The 18,120-nt window shown below is 33.3% G+C and overlaps 3 protein-coding genes across 3 annotated transcripts; 2 read left to right on the top strand and 1 right to left on the bottom strand.

Annotated features, from left to right (window-relative positions):
* Positions 1 to 1,185: 1,185 nt before the first annotated feature.
* Positions 1,186 to 4,703, bottom strand: LOC133790396 (zinc transporter ZTP29). Its single transcript, XM_062228022.1, has 12 exons — positions 4,246 to 4,703; positions 3,843 to 3,901; positions 3,533 to 3,625; positions 3,337 to 3,426; positions 3,151 to 3,232; positions 2,872 to 2,927; positions 2,499 to 2,555; positions 2,381 to 2,421; positions 2,042 to 2,109; positions 1,713 to 1,769; positions 1,491 to 1,608; positions 1,186 to 1,337 (listed from the first exon to the last, which is right to left on the bottom strand). Exons 1-12 carry the CDS (start codon positions 4,307 to 4,309, stop codon positions 1,292 to 1,294), a joined length of 831 nt encoding a protein of 276 aa, XP_062084006.1. The 5' UTR covers positions 4,310 to 4,703; the 3' UTR covers positions 1,186 to 1,291.
* Positions 4,704 to 11,737: 7,034 nt separating this feature from the next.
* On the top strand, positions 11,738 to 13,293 carry LOC133789729 (uncharacterized). Its single transcript, XM_062227491.1, has 2 exons — positions 11,738 to 11,824; positions 11,938 to 13,293. Exons 1-2 carry the CDS (start codon positions 11,738 to 11,740, stop codon positions 13,291 to 13,293), a joined length of 1,443 nt encoding a protein of 480 aa, XP_062083475.1.
* A 2,216-nt stretch (positions 13,294 to 15,509) lies between these two features.
* Positions 15,510 to 16,571, top strand: LOC133789725 (uncharacterized). Its single transcript, XM_062227490.1, has one exon. It carries the CDS (start codon positions 15,510 to 15,512, stop codon positions 16,569 to 16,571), a length of 1,062 nt encoding a protein of 353 aa, XP_062083474.1.
* The last annotated feature ends 1,549 nt before the right edge of the window (positions 16,572 to 18,120 follow it).

Raw genomic sequence — 18,120 nt, 5'->3', positions numbered from 1 at the left:
TTTTATGTTTAATCAAAATACTATAAGTTTAATATTATATATTGAGTTTCTTACTTTACATGCATGTTTTGCCCATTCATATGTATTTTCTTAGTATTTAGTAATGATGAAACCCAATAGACAATATAGAAAATTAATAATAGTAGATAAATAAAAAAGAAAGCATTTTATACTTGAGATTAAAAATACAATATGTAAGTGTCTTACTTTGTGTATTTTGTATTGTGACAATTTCATGATTCATCTGTTAGTTTTTCAGTTCCATCTGTATTTTGTATTTTGACAGTATTTCGGTTCATCTGCTATTTTGCTAGTTGCATCTGGCAGTTGGATATTGTTTTAATTGTCTGTTTGCTTACGTGGCTTTGTTTAATATGACTGTATTGTTAGGTTTCGAGTTTTCAGTGGGTGCTGAGTTAATTGGTTTTCCTAACGATTTTCTGTTTTGAGTGTGGTTGGGTATTTGAGTTGGTTAGAACTCAGATCTCAAATTGGTTAAGTTGTTTTTCTTAGCTCAGTGAGTTTTTGGGTTGTTTTTCGTATGGGTTGTTTTGTTGTCTTTCTTTTACGGGTTGAAGAACTTAATTTTCAGAGAGTGTTCATCCATGGCGAGCTGTGATTGTTCTTCAGACTGAGGATTGAAAGAAAGTTAAATCTGCAAGAGTTCAAGTGTAAAGATTCAAATTGATCAAGCTAAGGAATTTTGCAAGAGAGACAAGTATAGATGATTTATTGTTTTGGTTGTAAAATCAAAAATACTTTGTAGAACTTGCATTTTATATCTTAGTGGAATTATTTTTCTGGACTAAGTTCCAAAGATTAACCATTACTTTGTGTAGTGGTGAACCTTGTAAAAATTGCTTGGTGTGATTCTTTTACTTGCTTCTTGTTATTTCTTTAAATCTTGTTTTACTTCTTCAATAATCTAGATTCTTAGGTAGTAAATCACCTTCACAATATATAAAACCAAACAAGTTTGTATCATACTAGTTGGAGTGTTAAACTTGTTTGGTAACATGTAAAACATGCACAACAGGGTCCATATTCTTCAATTGTTTTTCATTTATTTACAAGATTGGGATAGGAAATTAGGAATGAAAAGGCAAAGTTTTAAAAAAAATAAAAAGAAAATCATTAATTTGGTCTTGAATTATAGCTTACTAAAATCATTATAAGAAGGCTGGATATCATATCAATGCAAGTTTATTTAATGCCGGTGAGCAAAATGCAGACACCAGCTGAGAATAATATACATGTACAATGTAGAATCCTGATACAAATTGATCAAACTCTATAAGCTCATCTCCTTGGGCAAGCTGATTTCAAGAAAATATAAGCTGCAAAACCGAAAAAAGAAGAATAATAAGCCATGAGAAACGTCGAACTTTAGAGCTCTCTACCGTCCTAGCCATTCGTTCTTTTTGGCAAGGCACCTATATTGAAATCTCTTTCAAAGGGAAAATAATTATGTTTTCGTTAAGTTTTCTTACCTTGCTGACATGAAAGCCATTCCCAAGAACACCGCCTTTATAGATTGCTTTTGCCCCGCATAGTCAAACGCCAATGGAAGCATCTCATGCAGAGTTAGAAAAGCCATCACTCCACCAACTGTCAGAAAAATTTGTAAGAATCAAATTATCTCATGCCTATGTTTAGTAACGAAAGTAAGTTTCATCCATCTATAAACATTTTTAGGAATCAATATCACTAACCTGCTCCAAGAAGGCCTTCAAGAATTTCAGGATTCAAGCTGCTTGGGAATAGATACGCTGCAAGTAAAAGAAAAAATTACGGAGAAAATCAGTTTTAGGATAGCAACTGCATTTCAGCAAAAACATAAGATTTCCCCAAGTGTAAAATCAAGTTTTTAATCCCCTCAAAGGGTGCCTGAGTGGTTAAGTACAAGTCCTTCCTTCCAGGACCAGCCTTGCTTCGATTCAAGCCAGTGTGTCCTCTAACATGTAGCAAAACAGATTTAACAGAAATCTCTGCTTTCAAACAGAAAACACCTAGCATTCACATCAGACAGAAATTCACGTACCCACAATTATAACACCCAACGGTTCAGCAAAACCAGAAAGGGTTGCCAATTTGAATGCCTGCCACTTGCTGTGAAAGATCACCAAATCAGTAAATCTTAGTTTATTCAGACAGAGTATATCACCAATACAACCATCCTTAAGAAACCACCAGTACAGAAACAAACATTTTGAAACTCAGATTTTGTAGACATTAGAACAATACTCCAAATTTTCAAACTAAAAATGCAACTCAGATAACTGCCATAATCGATGGTCCTTGGATTTGAGATACGAAACAACTAACTCAATGAGTAAGGAAAAGAGTTCAGGGGATGGGCAACCCTCAAAAGAAAACTCACCTTTGTGTTGCAAAGTAAACAGGAAGTGCAACGGCCACACCCTAAAAAAAATGAGAGGTTAGGAAAAAGAAACACAGTTTGATGCATCATAAAACAATGAGCAATTTGCTTTCTATACCTCTGGGATGTTGTGCAAAGCAATAGCCAGCGCCAAGTTGACCCCAACACGAAGACCCTACACAGAATTGTGGGGAAAGAAATAATCAAATGACCATAAGTAATTCCTTTAGTGCAAAAGGTAATATTCTTAGTGCATGCACATACATTAATCAAAAAATAAGATTTGCACATACAGCCAATATCTAAGTGAAATGAAACATTGCTAAATGGTTATGAATAGGAATTTCGATTAAGATCCTCCCCAACACACTCACCAAAAAAAAAGGAACGAATAGAAGAAATTAGTTTTAGCTAATAAACCCCACAAAACACAGAACAGACTCTTGAATTAACTCAATACTATAATATAATCATAATATTATGCTTCTCACCTTCATAGATCCAAGGAACACTGCCATTCCTTCTGGAAAATTGTGCAAGCTTATGCCTACAACTCAAAATGGTAAACAATTCATTAGGTAGGATTAATATCAGACTTTTATTGGATGACTATATGAGAACTGGAACTATTAAGTGCTCAAATAAACTAATTAAGCAACAATAGTTACAGTAAATGGCAGACTCAACTTCACTTCCACAGCTTTTCTGCGATTAATAACTTCAAAAACAATCTAGAAGGTGCAATAAATAATTAAACCAGAAGACCATACCTATTGCTGTCACAATCCCACTGTATAAGACTTGACGACGATGCTTTTTCATGATATCCTTGCCCCCTTCGTCCCCATTTTTCTGTTCTCAAAAACATTATCTTCTGGTCAACATGTCTTCTACATTCCAGACTACTGTTTCCACAAGAGTAATCTATATTCAATAACCAAAAAAAAAAAACAAACCTTTTTATCTTTCCTACTTGGAACAGGAGCGAGTGATGGCTCTGGAATAAAATTAGCAATCAGAGCAAAGAAAATAACACCTGAAAAAAACTGGGATACAAACAAAGTAGAGTTTAATTATGCAGCAAACATGATTAGTTTCAAACGATAAAAGGGTAAAGCAAGCAAATTATGAACATTGAAAGGTATAGATTACCCATAGGTTTCCTTTCAGAAAGCCAATTGAGTTTATTGCATTGTGAGCCAAATCTAGGAATGATATGCTCAACATTAGACCTGCAGCAAAACCCTGCACAGATAACATTCAGAGACAAACGCCACTGACTTCAAAATTCCATTGCTAAAAATGCATTCTATATAGTTCTGTATTGATTCACTCCTAATACACAGATAAACAAGTACCTAATTCAAAACTATGGCAGAGACATAAGCAAACGAAGGTGATATGCAAACAAGCTTGTATGTGATGTTATATTCATTTTAATAAAAATAAAAAATAAGTTCACCTGAAGAAGTCCAAGCATCTTCAAATTGGGAGTCGGATTAAGAATCACAAAAAGTGCACCTGTTCCACAATGGATTCAATCAAAATTAGATCACAGAACACAACTTATGAGAAATCATTAAGGTAGTGAGGCTCCATATGTAAAATTATTCTAAGAATTCATGAGACTACAAAATAACCTGAACAAAACTCAATGTTACAGCAATTTTACGAAGTGGGTCTTTTCAGTATGCTCGGAATACAGACTTTATAGCAAGAAAACGCGAATGAACACTCAAACTAGTAGTTGCCCATGTACTAAATTGTATAACCAAACAAGTCCAGATAAAAATCATTCAATTATAACTACAAAAATGATTAACTCAACCATTAAACACCTACAGAAATATATGCAGAGAACTCACCTAAGGAAGTACTGAGTCCCCCAACGAGTGAGAGCGCCAGAGCAACCCAGACCTGAGAATCCATGTTGCTCTACCCACCCAGAAACTCGAAATCAAAGGACCAAAAGAATCGAGAGATATCAGAAGATCTTTAGGGACGAACGAGTTAGAATCAACGCTAGACGTGAACTCACACTGAGTCAATGCAAAGATGGTGTTTATATAAAACCAAACTAAGCAAAACTACATAGAAAGTTTGGACAGAGAATTTGTGTGGTGAAAGAAAGAGATGGTTTGGAATGGTGGTGTTACTCTAAATAAGGAAATGTTGTAAATTGTTCCCATCTCTTCTTTAATCTTCAATTCCTTCCTTCTCTTTCTTCCTCCATCGACATTAGACTTGAAGCTCGTATTAATATATCCCTAACTTTCAGTCACCTGCTACGCCATGCCTCATTCCCCATGCCATCTCAATGGGATAATTATTCCAAGTTTTTCATTTTTCTTCCAATATACCAAAAAACACCCTCGTATTATTTATTTAGTCATAATGATCAATTGTTTCGATTTTTACCAATATTTTCTTCCTTTGCCCAACAATACCCAAAGCTCAGCCCACATGGGAAACCCAAGCCCAAGCCTTATATGGCTAGTTCTTTGGTGAAGAGGAGTGATGGTATATCTCTCGTGATGATTAGCAAATGAATAGTTATAATTTTTTTAAAAAAAAATAGACATACATGTAATATAATATTTAAATTTTACTTTTAGTATCGTAAATTATTTAAAATTCTTCAAAAATTAACAGGGTGTCCACTATAATTAAAATGTACACCATCATAAAAAAAATTAAAATGATAATTGTCTAGGTGCCAAAAACTCGAGGAAGAATACCAAATCTCCTAATACTTACAAATAAAATGCATTATTTTATTTTTCTTTTCTTCTTTTCTCATTTTGAGATGAAAACTATGATTATTTGTTTTGAAAAATATTATAAATTTATTTTCAAAAACACATCCCATTTTTCGTAAATTAAAAAAAAACTTATATTTTTCTTTTCTCTTTATTTTATCCAAAAAAAAATTATGTTAAATTTCGTTATGAAATAAAATTTATTTTTATTAGGTCAATATCTTAAATAAAAAGCTAATGTATGGCTCTTCCAGCAAAAGCTAGAATTTTTGTGTGTTTCAAAAGTTGGGACAGACTGGACTGCCACGTCATCCAACTATTATTTCATGATTACTTGGCAACTTTAATGATTATTATTCTTCTATTTTAAAAAAAAAATATCTAAATCATATTAACAATTTTGGCTACTTATTATTATCTTACATTTTCTTTTATAAACGTCAACAAATATTTGAATAAGAGTCTATAATACAATATTTACATAAGAAACTAATGTTTACGTGTAAATTTCCTTAAATTAAATTCAGATTTTCACAAATGTAGTATTTATTATATTTAAATGCCGTTTCAATCAAACTTACAAGAGAGACTACGGTTTTTAAAATTAAAATTAATAATGAAGGGGACTGGGACATGTGTTATTGTGACACGTGGACTGTGTTAAATGCCAAGCTGGCCACCGAATCATAAACCCACATGGCTAACGCTGTTGCACTTATTAGTAATTAGTGTAAAAATTGGCCCTGTATTGTGTCTAAATTAAATGGTTTAATTAAAAGTTGTCCTTATTAATGAATTAATTCTGAAGTTGCTTAAATTAAATGGTTTAATAGCTAAGCAATTTGAGATTGAGTTATAAGGCAAGCAATGAAACAATTGAAGGACGTGGCTTAAAGATATGTGAAAGTTTCTTCCCCACTCAGCCAAGAAATATGGTCTAATAATTGTCAAAATAATCCTTTTTTATGGCATATTTGCAAAAATACATGAGAAAAGCCACCTTAGTTTCTTATATTGGGTATCTGGTAAAATTGACCTTTTTTATGGCATATTTGGGAAAAGAAAACCTTTTTTATGGTATATTTGCAAAAAATAAATAAATAATCTTCTTTTAAATCGTTTGCAAAAAGCAAAATATAACATATTAATTCTCAGTTATTATTTTTTTATATATATAAATGAAGCTCGTGTTATGTGTTAATTATGGCACCAACGAAATTAAAATTCTTGACAAGTATCCAAATAATATAATTTCAAGTGAATCTTGTTGGTCAAAGTATAGTCAAAAAGAACAGAGAAAGATTAAACAAACCATAATATATATAAGGCATAGTTCTTATTACATAATGAGGCTTATATGTAAATATATAATTACGTCCTTAACCAATGATTAGGGACTAAAGAATGGCTAATACCAGTAAAGTCGCCACCGTCGTAACTCTGGCGCAATTTATCAAACTCACCACCGCCAAAACCATAAAAAAAAAATTACATAAATATATTAAAATATTATCTCATCTTCTCGGCTTCGAAATCTTCTTAGTGCATCAGAAACGCAGCGAGAGATAAGAGCAGAGAAGAGGAAAGGAAGACGCCGGAAAATGACGCCGGGAGTCCAGCTCCGCTTTGGATCGAAGGAGCAGGTGCTGGTGCCATCGAGATCTCGCTATCTTGAGCCGTAGCTGAAAGAATCACAGTGGCCAGCACCACGAAGAAGAACAACGCAACTCTGCTAACGTAAGCCATTTCTAAAGAGAGAGACAGAGAGAACAGAGCAATATTAGCTATGAGAGAGAGAGAGAATATTGCTCTGTATTTTGTAAGCTTGAGTGAGTTGAAGAAGGTGAGAGAGTCGAGTATATATAGCCTTCAATTATGGAATTTATTTTTTATTAATTTAATTTTGGAAAAATAAAATTAATGATTTTTTATAATTACTGGTAATTAAGTTATTTCTTGACTTGGTTAATTTTACAATTAAATCACTAATTTAAATGAATTGGGACACGAACGTTTTACCTGCTTTGTCTACCTACTCTGTGGGACCCACTCTTTTGTTCTCTGTTGTAACGGCTCTATTGGGTTATTTTTAGGTGTTACGCATTGAGGACGTACTTCTCGCAGATCGACCGTTAATATGAAAGAGTCGAATAATCTAACGGTGAATGCTTAAAGGAGCAGATAACTCTCATGGTCTGCGAATTAGACGATAATTAACTTCTCTGGTAGCTTTTCATGCGTGTTCGAACTAGCCGTTACTCCCTAACGTTCGTTTCCCAGGAGTTTCTTTCATTTTGAAATTCAATTTTCATTTGTTTTTTTCCTATTGATTCTCAACATTTTGAAGGGAGTTATATTATAGTTTGTGTTTGATTATAATTTTGTTTTTCTTTTTCTTTTTTACATTGTATATTTTGAATTTGAGAACCGAAATAAACATTTTAAAAAATTATCAGTCAACGGTAGTTTAATTTAATTTTATAGTATTGAGAACAAATTGGAATCATTATAGAAAAATAATTTCAATCTCATAAAGTTAACCAAAAATTGATATGAGAAAATAAAGACTTTTGGTACATGATATGGTTTGTTGTGTATCATAACGATTGTATGTGTTTTTAAGTGTGGGAAGTCTCATTTATCAAGAATGAATAACAAATTATACCTGGTGTTGCTGACATAATAACAAAAAATGACCTACTAAGATTTTCCTTCGTCTCTTTCAGGGATCAAATCTCACTAACCACAGTGAGATTGAAATTATTATCTCTTCTGTATGTCTGTCCTTTCTAAGTTAAAGTGACCATTGGTGCTTGATGGACTCCTTGGATAGTCATTGGGAAAGCATGGAACATGTCCATTTACATTTCACCAATAATTCCAGTAATCCAATACATGATGCTCTAATTTGAATTTTTCCTAATTTCATGTTTACATTGGATTGTGTGCAAATTGAGTCAAGTATAAGTCGGTCTATGTAAATCATTTTTTGAAAGAGTAATGATTAAGATACACTCAAATCATACACTATGACGTGTCATTAATTGCAACCACATAACTTAAAAAGAAGGGTTCCATAGGAAAATATTTAAATAACAAAGATTAATGACGCCTTATAATGTGTAATTTGGGTGTGTGTCTAACATTAATCAAGACTCATAAACAAAAACAAAAGATTCAATACAAGTTAGGCCACCAAACTTTAAGATCACCTAATGACAAAGCAAATTTGGCTAAGGAAATGGGACACTCCATTAGTCATTCTAGGAGAATGCTTAAAATAGTGCTTCAACAACAAAGGGCTTCAAACAAGTTATGGGAGAGAAAGCAGACCAACTAATAAGAACTAAACCAACATGCCACAACTCCCAAACAAATCTTATAATTATGAGTCTCTATAGTCGTATCTACATTGGTTTTTATGAAGAGTAATTTGTGACAATGACCTATTTTTTAAAGTCATTTTGTATTCTGACTTAATTTTGATATTTTTTTACAAAATGATCTGTCTAAAATTTCGACTAGCTATTTGAAGTGTCGGAGATCAATTTGCAAAAAGTTATCAAAACTAGACCAGTGTACAAAATGACTTCAGAAAACAAATCATTTTGCCAAAAAAACATTGTATGAATCTTTGATTTTTGTTATGGAGAATTCGGTTTGTTCTTGGAAAACTAAATTCTCATTAACAAAATGCTAATTTTCTCCAACCCAAATTTAGTTAGCACATTAAACATATCAAGACAACCTCATAAAAAAAATCCATAAATTGAAAATCTACATGCTTTAATGCTTTTATAAGTGGAAACTTTTTTTTACAAGTGAAAATGTTCAAATTTTAATAGCTCTACTCTTAATTTAAAGCATTTCAAATTATATTCAATACGGTCAAATATATATTTATATATATATATATTAAAGGTTTTAATTAAAGATTTTGATAATATATACTAATTCTTTGCCATAGTAGCTAAGGGGTTTACCGTCTTCAATTGACTTGGGCTTATAGATTGTCCAATCGGGTCAGTCATACCCGACCCATCATGATGGTTAGACCAAATGGACTTTGAAATAACTAGTCTTTATTTTATTTTATTTTTGTTGAGAAAAAAAAAAAGAGAACATGTAGTGTTGTTTCTGTTTTTATTATCTTTGACTAGTAGTACCACCAAGAGTAGATGGGGCTCGTTGAGTTAATGTTTCACTCAAAGTAGATAATTTCGTATTTAGCTAGCACAAATTAAAATGAGCATTGTTGGAGGACACAATTATATGCCATCTTATTATGTGTTACTAAATTTAAATTTTTTTAATATTTTCAATAATAATAAGTAATATTTGATTTTAAAATCAACAACATATAAAAATAAAAGTAGGAGTGGACATCGATACAGACCAATCCAATTTTTTTTTTTTCTAATACAATCCAATTAGTAATTTGATTTTAAAAATTATTATCCAATCCAATTAAGCTTCAAATTCCAATCCAATCCAATCCAATTAATAACTTGATCAATTTAGAACCTAATTTTTATCCTTAACTTCAAATCATAAAAAATCACATAAAAACTAAGGTTCAATTAGGTTATATGTTTCTTTTATGATTTAATTATCGGGTGCAGGAAAACAAGTAGACACTCAATAATAGTACAATATAAATTAAATATAAGTATTTTTTTTTAAATATATATTTTATGTAATTGAATTTGATATGTTTTTAATTGGATTTTTATAACAACATCTAATAACCGATTAAATCCAATTCAAATTCAAATTTTCAAATTCAATCCAATCCAGCTGTAGTTGAATATTCAATATTTTGTAATTAGATTAGATCAGTTCAATGTAATTGGATTAGATTAAATTATGTGTACCCTGTATAAAACATATAAGATGTCACATAATTATATCCATTAATACTTAATTAATATGAAATAAATATTCAAGGTACACAAATCATTACTCTTATTTTAGAGACCATATTATGGTATGCACGTGTGCTTGTGGTGTGAGTTCAATAATTTTTTAAAATGGTCAAACGACATTACACATGGTTGATGCTACACTAAAAACGACATGTACTTTTGTATATTTGAATTTGGCCTTCTTTCGTTTTTCTATTTAAAAAAAAAAAAAAAAAGAACACGAACGTGTCTTCTCAAATGTAATGTTTCATTTCATACGTGATATGTCTAGAAGAGGGAGGCCTTAAATGAAATTTTATCATTTTTGTGTGAGTAAATGACGGCTAAAATACTTAATATTTTTAAAATGTTGTATTTTTATACTTAATTTTTTTTTGTGGTAAATATAATTAATATTTTCAAAATGTTGTATTTTCATACTTTTTTTTTGCGGTGCTTAATGTTTTTAAAATCTAGCATTTTTATATATATTTTTTTATTATTTTGATAAATAATAAGAAAGTGAAGGAAAATATAAGATTTTAATAATTTTTTAATTTTAAATTATTTTCTTATTCTTATTATTTTTCAAAATAACTATTTTAAATTAAACATTAATAAATATTTTATTAAAAATAATTTAAAATAATTAAAAACTTATATATTTTCGTCAATTTAAAATATGAGTTTTTAAAAAAAAAATAAAGAAAAAATATAAGTTTTAATTATTTTGATTAATTTTACTAATCTTAATTTTTTTATTATTTTGAAAGTGTAAATAATTTAAAATTTTAAAAATAACGAAAATCCTATATTTTTCCTTTACTTTCTTATTATTTCTCAAAATAATTTAAAAAAATAAGTATAAAAGTGCGATATTTTAAAAACATTAAGTATATTTACCGAAGAAATTTTTTTGTATATGTGTAATATTTTGAAGATATTTAATATATTTACCGCTAAAAAATATTGATTATAAAAGTGCAATATTTTAAAAATATTAAGTATTCTAGCCATCATTTACTCTTATTGTGATTTAATCTACCAAACGACTTTACCTTTTAGCTTGTAAGTTATAAGGGTTTTTTAAGCTTTAACTGTGAATAAGTGTATTGACTATTCAAAATTATATTCTATTTTAATATTCATTTAACTTTAAACCTTAGTCTTTCAATTTTGTAAAGTATATAATAATATGTTAAAGTGTTTTTAAGTTATAGAGGTTGTCTTAATGCTAATATTTTGTAATGTCAATAAGTAAGCATATGGTATTGGTTTTTTAATGGGTTAAGCACATAAATCAATGTATTAGAATTGGTTTGTCTTTCTTCATTTCTTTGGTTTTTTTTTTTAAATTGATAATTATCTATCTCGTTTTATGTTCTAGGTAACTTAGCAGTTTTTCTTGTAGAAATTCTTGTTTTTCTAGTGGTGTTGAATTGGGTTAGATCTCTAGGATTCCTAGTCAATTAATTGTCTTTAGAGTTTTTTTTTTTTTTTTGGTTTTGACTGTGACCAACAACTATGTTTATCATAGTAAACTGGGTGTAGTTTTTACTAACATTAAAGCTCTATTTACACTATGTTTGGTAGGGAGGAGAGATGGGTGGATGAAGAAGATTGGAGGGAGAGTAGTGGAATAAGAGGTTGAATCCTTTTGTTTGGCAAGAAGGAGAGAGGAAGGGAGAGGATAGATGGAGGGAGACATTCTCCCTCCAAAGCTTCAAAATTCATTCCCTCCAAAAATGGAGGGATCCAAGAAAAAGACAAAAAAATATTATGTAAATGACATATATGTCCTTTTAAAAAACAATAAATATTTATATTAAAAATATATATATATATTGATTCTAACCAAGACGTGTGAAGTTTCTCTCTTCTCTCCACGATGTAGAAGAAGAAAGTAACTCGAAAGCCTGCATCTAGAGCTCGGACTGAGGAGACTATTACAGCATCGATTCTAATTGAACCCTCCGTTCAGATTCAGACTAATCTACAGAATGAAGCAGATGGTTCTTCGGCTGTGCTGGAAGGGAAACAGGGATTACATTCGCAGGGGCCGAGTACTGAGGGTATACACGTTCACCTGGTGGAAGATGATCTGGGTAAGGATATGGATTCAAATGTTGGGAGGGAGGACTTTCAAGCCTCTGCCCAGTCTCATTGGGCGAATCTCGGAGAAAAACTTCAGATTAATGAATCGTCTAAGCTGCATTATGAGGAACCCCTTATGAAAAATGGGAAGAAAGTTGCCCAAATTGATTTGGAGGAGGTTTCTGAACAGGCTCAAAATTGGAATTCAGCTGTGATTTGTATGGTTTTGGGTGCAAATCCACCATTTGCTGTATTTGAAGGGTTTGTTAAAAGGATTTGGGGACATTTGGGTATTGAACGGGTAGTGAGAATGCACATGGGTCTCACCATTGTCAAGTTCAATGATGAGGCTACAAGAGATTTTGTTTTGGAGAATGGAATTGTGCAGTTTGATAGGAAGCCGGTTATTGTGAGGCCTTGGACTCAAGAACTTGATTCGATCAGATTAGTGCGATCTGTTCCATTATGGATTCGTTTGCCAAATTTAGGGCTGCAATATTGGGGGAAAAACTGTCTAAGTGCCTTGGTTAGTACAATTGGGAAGCCTATTATGGTGGACAAGTTTACTAAGGATAGATCTATGATAAGGTTTGCTAGAGTTTTGGCTGAGATGGAGATTACAGATGACCCTCTTTTCATAATCCATTTTGTAAATGAACGTGGACAACTTCAGGAGCAATTTGTGGAATATGAATGGCTTCCCATTAAGTGTTCGACATGCAAAGGCTATGGGCATAATGCTGCAGAATGCAAGAAAACTGAAACAAAAGCTTGGGTCACTAAGAGCAAACCATATCAAAATTCGACCAATCTTGCTCCTATTTCAGTGGCTGCTAAGGCAACAACAGGAGAGACATCTGAGACTCAAGAGGAGCTTACAGTGATATGGACAAAGATTAATACAGTGGTAACTGGTAATGATGAAGCTGTGATTCAGGACAGGGCTCAGATTAAAAATCTGGTTCGGTCTCCAGCAAACAAAGAGAACTGGGAAGTTCCAAGGAAAATTGGGACCTCAAAGAGCAAAGGTAAGACAGTGAGTTCTCATTTGGACAAGGATAAAAATGTGTTTAAAGTGCTTCAAGAACAGGTGACAGGGGAAATGAGTGGGGTTCCATTTGATTCATTTCCTGATGGATTGCACAAACATACTTAGCTGGAATGTCAGAGGTTTGAATAAGAGAGACAAAAAACATGCTATTTTCCGTCTCTTAAAGTTGAATAAAGTTGGTATTTGTGCTCTGTTAGAGAATAAATTAAAGGGCAATAAGGTTCAAGACATGATTTCTAAGGTGATGGTTGGTTGGGATTACTATAATAGTCCGGCTACAGAAGGAAGGATTCTGGTTCTATGGAGGAGATCCCTTGTCAATGTTCAGGTGTTACTGGTTCACCAGCAATTTGTACATTGTTTGGTGAAGATTTCTGGTTTACAGCAGGATTTGGTGATTACTTTTGTATATGGGTTCAGTTTGTTGGCTGAGAGGTTAGGAATGTGGAGGGGTTTATCTTCTCTGTCAATTCTGAACTTGCCATGGCTGGTTGTGGGAGATTTTAACTCAGTGTTTGAATTTGATGATAGAGTGGGGGGTAGGGAGATTGGTGCTAATGAGTTAGTTGATTCTACTGCATGGCTAGCTCATTCTCATCTTGCTAAACTTAAATGTGTTGGTTCAAACTTTACTTGGTCAAATAAACAGGAGGGGGGAGATCGGGTCTATTCAAAAATAGATCATGCATTTATTAATGAAGGGTGGATAGACTTTCAGCTGAACTCCATTGTTGAGCTACATTGGGAGGTATTTTCAGATCATTGTTTCTTCCTTATTAAGACTCATTCGGCTGGGAATTTAGGAGTACAACCATTCAGGTTCTTTAATTGCTGGATCACTCACAGCAAATTTAAAGAAACTGTTACGGCAAATTGGCTTAGGCCTATGACAGCTAGAGGCTTATGGGGAGCGACTAAGAAGCTGATGCGCCTAAAACATATTCTGAGGAAGTTTAATAGAACAGAAATTGGAGATATTGAGCAAAGGTTTCTTCAAGCAAAGGGCGATTTTCAGGAGGCTTTAACTAAAGTTCAAGAGTTCCCCTTTGATGTCTCTGCTCAGGTGGCAGAAAAGAAAGCAGCTATCAGTTATAAAATTCACTATGCAAGATATAGGAGCTTCTTGATTCAGCGAAGTAAGGTGACATGGCTGCAAAAAGGAGATGAGAATACTGCTTATTTTCATGCTTGCATCAAAAAAGGGAGAGAGGAGAATCGAATAGTCTCTTTTCTACATGATCATGGGGACATCGTTGATGACTATAATTCAGTTGTTCATCATTTTTTAGATCACTTCAAAAGGTTTTATGGGCAGCTCTGGTCTTGCTACTGGGTGTGTTAAAACAGAATGTATGGAATTTGGGCCTTGTTTAGAGATTGATAAGCAGTTGGGTTTAATTAGAGACTTTACTAAGGCTGATGTGAAGAAAGCTCTTTTCAACATTCCGGGTACCAAGAGCCCAGGTCTAGATGGGTATAACACAGATTTTTACAAAGTTTTATGGAAGCAAATTGGTGATGAAATCTCAGTGGCTGTGTTGGATTTTTTCAAATCTGGAAGGATGCCTACTGAGATCAATAAAACAGTGTTAACCTTGGTCCCTAAAAATGATGCTCCTAGCAGAGCAGTTGATTATAGACCCATAGCTTGTTGCAACACTCTGTATAAATGCATTTCCAAAATGCTCTGCAGTAGACTTTCAGAAGTTCTTCCATTTATAATTAGTTCTAATCAGGGAGCGTTTATTCGAGGGAGATCATTAGCTCACAGTATACTCATCTTTCAGGATTTGATTAAGAATTATAATAGGAAGAACACCTCCCCGAGATGTGTTTTGAAGATCGACCTTGGCAAGGCTTGTGATACAGTTGATTGGGCGTTTTTGGAAAGATTGTTGATCTACTTTAGATTCCCCACCCGATTTATAAACTGGGTAATGGTTTGTCTCAGGGGTAAGGGGCTTCGTCAAGAGGACCCTATATCACCATTACTGTTCGTTTTAGTAATGGAATACCTGTCTAGGCTGCTTCAATTTGGAGCGATGCAACCTGCCTTTCGGTTCCACCCAATGTGTAAAAGTCTCAAAATCATCAATTTATGTTTTGCTGATGATTTAGTGATTTTTTGCAAAGCTAACTATGGTTCTGTTCAGATTATAAAACAGATGTTTGATGATTTTTGCAATAGTTCGGGTATGAAGGCTAATCTCAGCAAGTCTCAAGTGTTCTTTGGTGGCATATATGCTCAAGATGAGACTCAGTTATAGGAAGTTCTTCATCTTGAGGAAGGCTCTTTCCCGCTCAAATATCTAGGGATTCCTATGCGTCCTACTAAATGGAAAGAGGCTGATTGTGGTGAAATTTTGAAAAAAATTAAGCTCCGTCTTCACACTTGGTCTAGTAGACATTTATCTTATGCAGGAAAGGTTCAGCTTATTACCTCTGTTCTTCTTGGGCTGCGTAACTATTGGATGAATATTTTTTTATTGCCTCAAAGTGTTATTAAAGAAGTTGACAAGTTATGCATGTGGTTTCTTTGGAGCAACAATGGGACTAGGAGTAATTTTCATCTCACTGCCTGGTCTAAAGTTTGTTTGCCGAAAACTCTTGGAGGATTGGGCTTTGGTGAAGGATCTAAATGGAACAAGGCCATGCTTGGGAAGTATATTTGGCCAATAAACCATCAACATGAGACTTTATGGGTTAAATGGATTCATACGATATACTTAAAAGGTACTAATTTCTGGCACTACCAGCTCAAATCAGACACAAGCTGGTATTGGAAAAAACTTTGTCAATTACGTAACTTGTTTGCTCAGGAGGATATTGATAATGTGAGTAGTCATGGGAAGTTTAAAATTGGGTTATTGTATGCTAGGCTTATTCACCAAGTTCCGGCCAAATATCATCAATTTGTTTGGAACCGAATGAGTATTCCCAAGCATAAATTCATCACATGGCAAGTTGTTAACTCTAAGCTATTAACCAGAGATCATCTTCTTAGAGTTTTTATGGTTCTTGACTCTGTTTTATGCTCGATTTGTGAGCTGGTTGATGAGAGCCACAACCACTTGTTTTTTGATTGCCTATTTTCTCAGCAGGTGGTTCAGCTGATTCAAGGTTGGGTCAGATGCACTTGGCCTATTGGTTTCACTGCTTGGACTGTTTGGATTGAAGACATGAAGGAGGGTATTCATGCCTCATTAGTGGCTGCTGTTTTCTCAGCCACTGTGTATTATCTTTGGCATAACAGGAACATTTGTTATATTCATCACTATTCTCTTAGTGTTAAAGTTGTCGTAGATTTGATCAAAAAAGACATCATGTTTAGGCTTAGTTGTTTTAACCATAAGAATGTTAGAGGCATTAAGCTTAGCTACTGAAGGTAGCTTCCTTTTGTTTGGTTGTATTTGCTTTAGTCCTTTGGACTTTGTCTTGTAGTAATCGGTTTGTGATTAATGAAATTCATCTTTCTTGATAAAAAAAAAATATAAGATGGTAATTTTAATAATTAATTTCATTTCCATCTTTCCAACTTCACCCTTAATACCAAACAACATAAAGGAGAGTAACTATCATTTCCATCCATCATAATCCTCATCATTTCTAAACTCTCCATTCATCATACTCTCCCTCCTTCCTACCAAACATAGCTTAGGGTATCTCTCATGTTGGTCACAATTTTAATATTGTGACTTTTGGATTGGCTAGACAATGAGTTTCCCTGATTGGAAATGGTCCCTCCTCCAATTTCTCATTTTTTTCAATCGTGAATAGTGATACAATCTATTTTTACAACAAAAAAAAAATCTATTTATTTTTAAAATATATAAAATTAACATCTAATGATTTTTTTACATATATAATATATTTCCAAGCTTAATGTGGCGTCCCAAATTTGCTAATAAGGTTTAGGGCCTTGATTAGTGTGTCGAGATGGTAATAATTGATTCAATTATGCTAATATGTGAATTAAATTATTAGATGATTAGAAATGCATGTTTAGGTGAGTTAAATATGCATGTGGGCCCCATTTGGATATTAGGGGTATATTTGTAATTTTAGCCCGTTGATGGCATAAATGTGATATATGTGCGTATTGTGATTGAGACCACGAGGGTGTGGTGATATATTTGTGAAGCACAATCCAAGACGGTCTAGGGAGCAGTTTAGCTAAATAGTCACAACAGTGTTGAATACCCTGCTCGGGAGGAGCCTAAGGGTATTTTGGGAATACAGTATATGTTTGGGAATTACCGGGTTACAGGTAGTAATTTAGCAATTTTTTGGGCATGTTGGGATTAAAATGGGGATTTGTAGGAACACTCGAGGATTTAGCGGGATGTGGCAATTGACGTAATTGCCCTTGGTGGCATTATAAGATTGAGGATAGACATAGGGGCATCTTGGTCATTTAGGCAGCTGAGTGGCTTTGAGAAAACACTGGAATGAAGGGAAAGACAAGGGGAAGGAAACAAAAAAAAATCTCAGCACTTACTCTCTCTCTATCTATTAGTTCTCTCTCCCTCTTTTGGTGCTTGAAGGCTTGAAGGATTTTTGAGGATTTAGACTAAGGAACTAAAGGATTGAGGCTTGAGGTGTCTGAGAATATGCTTAGGCCGAAACTATCACAGAGGTAAGAATTCTGTATTGAGTTTTCTAGATGATTTTTGGTAGGAGGGCCTAGGTGCAGGTTTGGTTGAATTTAAGTGTTGAGCTTAGGTTATGATGAAGTTTTTGTTGAATTTTTTTATGATTATATTAGTTCTGTTGTTTGGGTATGACTCGTAGGCTGAATTCTAGGATTAAGGCTCAAAATTGGTGAGTTTTAAGGAGGTTGGCTCGTGAAATGCATGGGGAATTTTGGGTTTAGAGGCTCAAGTCATGGCCTTGTTCATCAGGTGCCGCAGCCCATAAGAACGTAGAGGCTTG

Source organism: Humulus lupulus, chromosome 7 (genome assembly GCF_963169125.1).
Source record: "Humulus lupulus chromosome 7, drHumLupu1.1, whole genome shotgun sequence".
NCBI lineage: Eukaryota > Viridiplantae > Streptophyta > Magnoliopsida > Rosales > Cannabaceae > Humulus > Humulus lupulus.
This window is presented reverse-complemented; position numbering and strand designations above follow the sequence as displayed.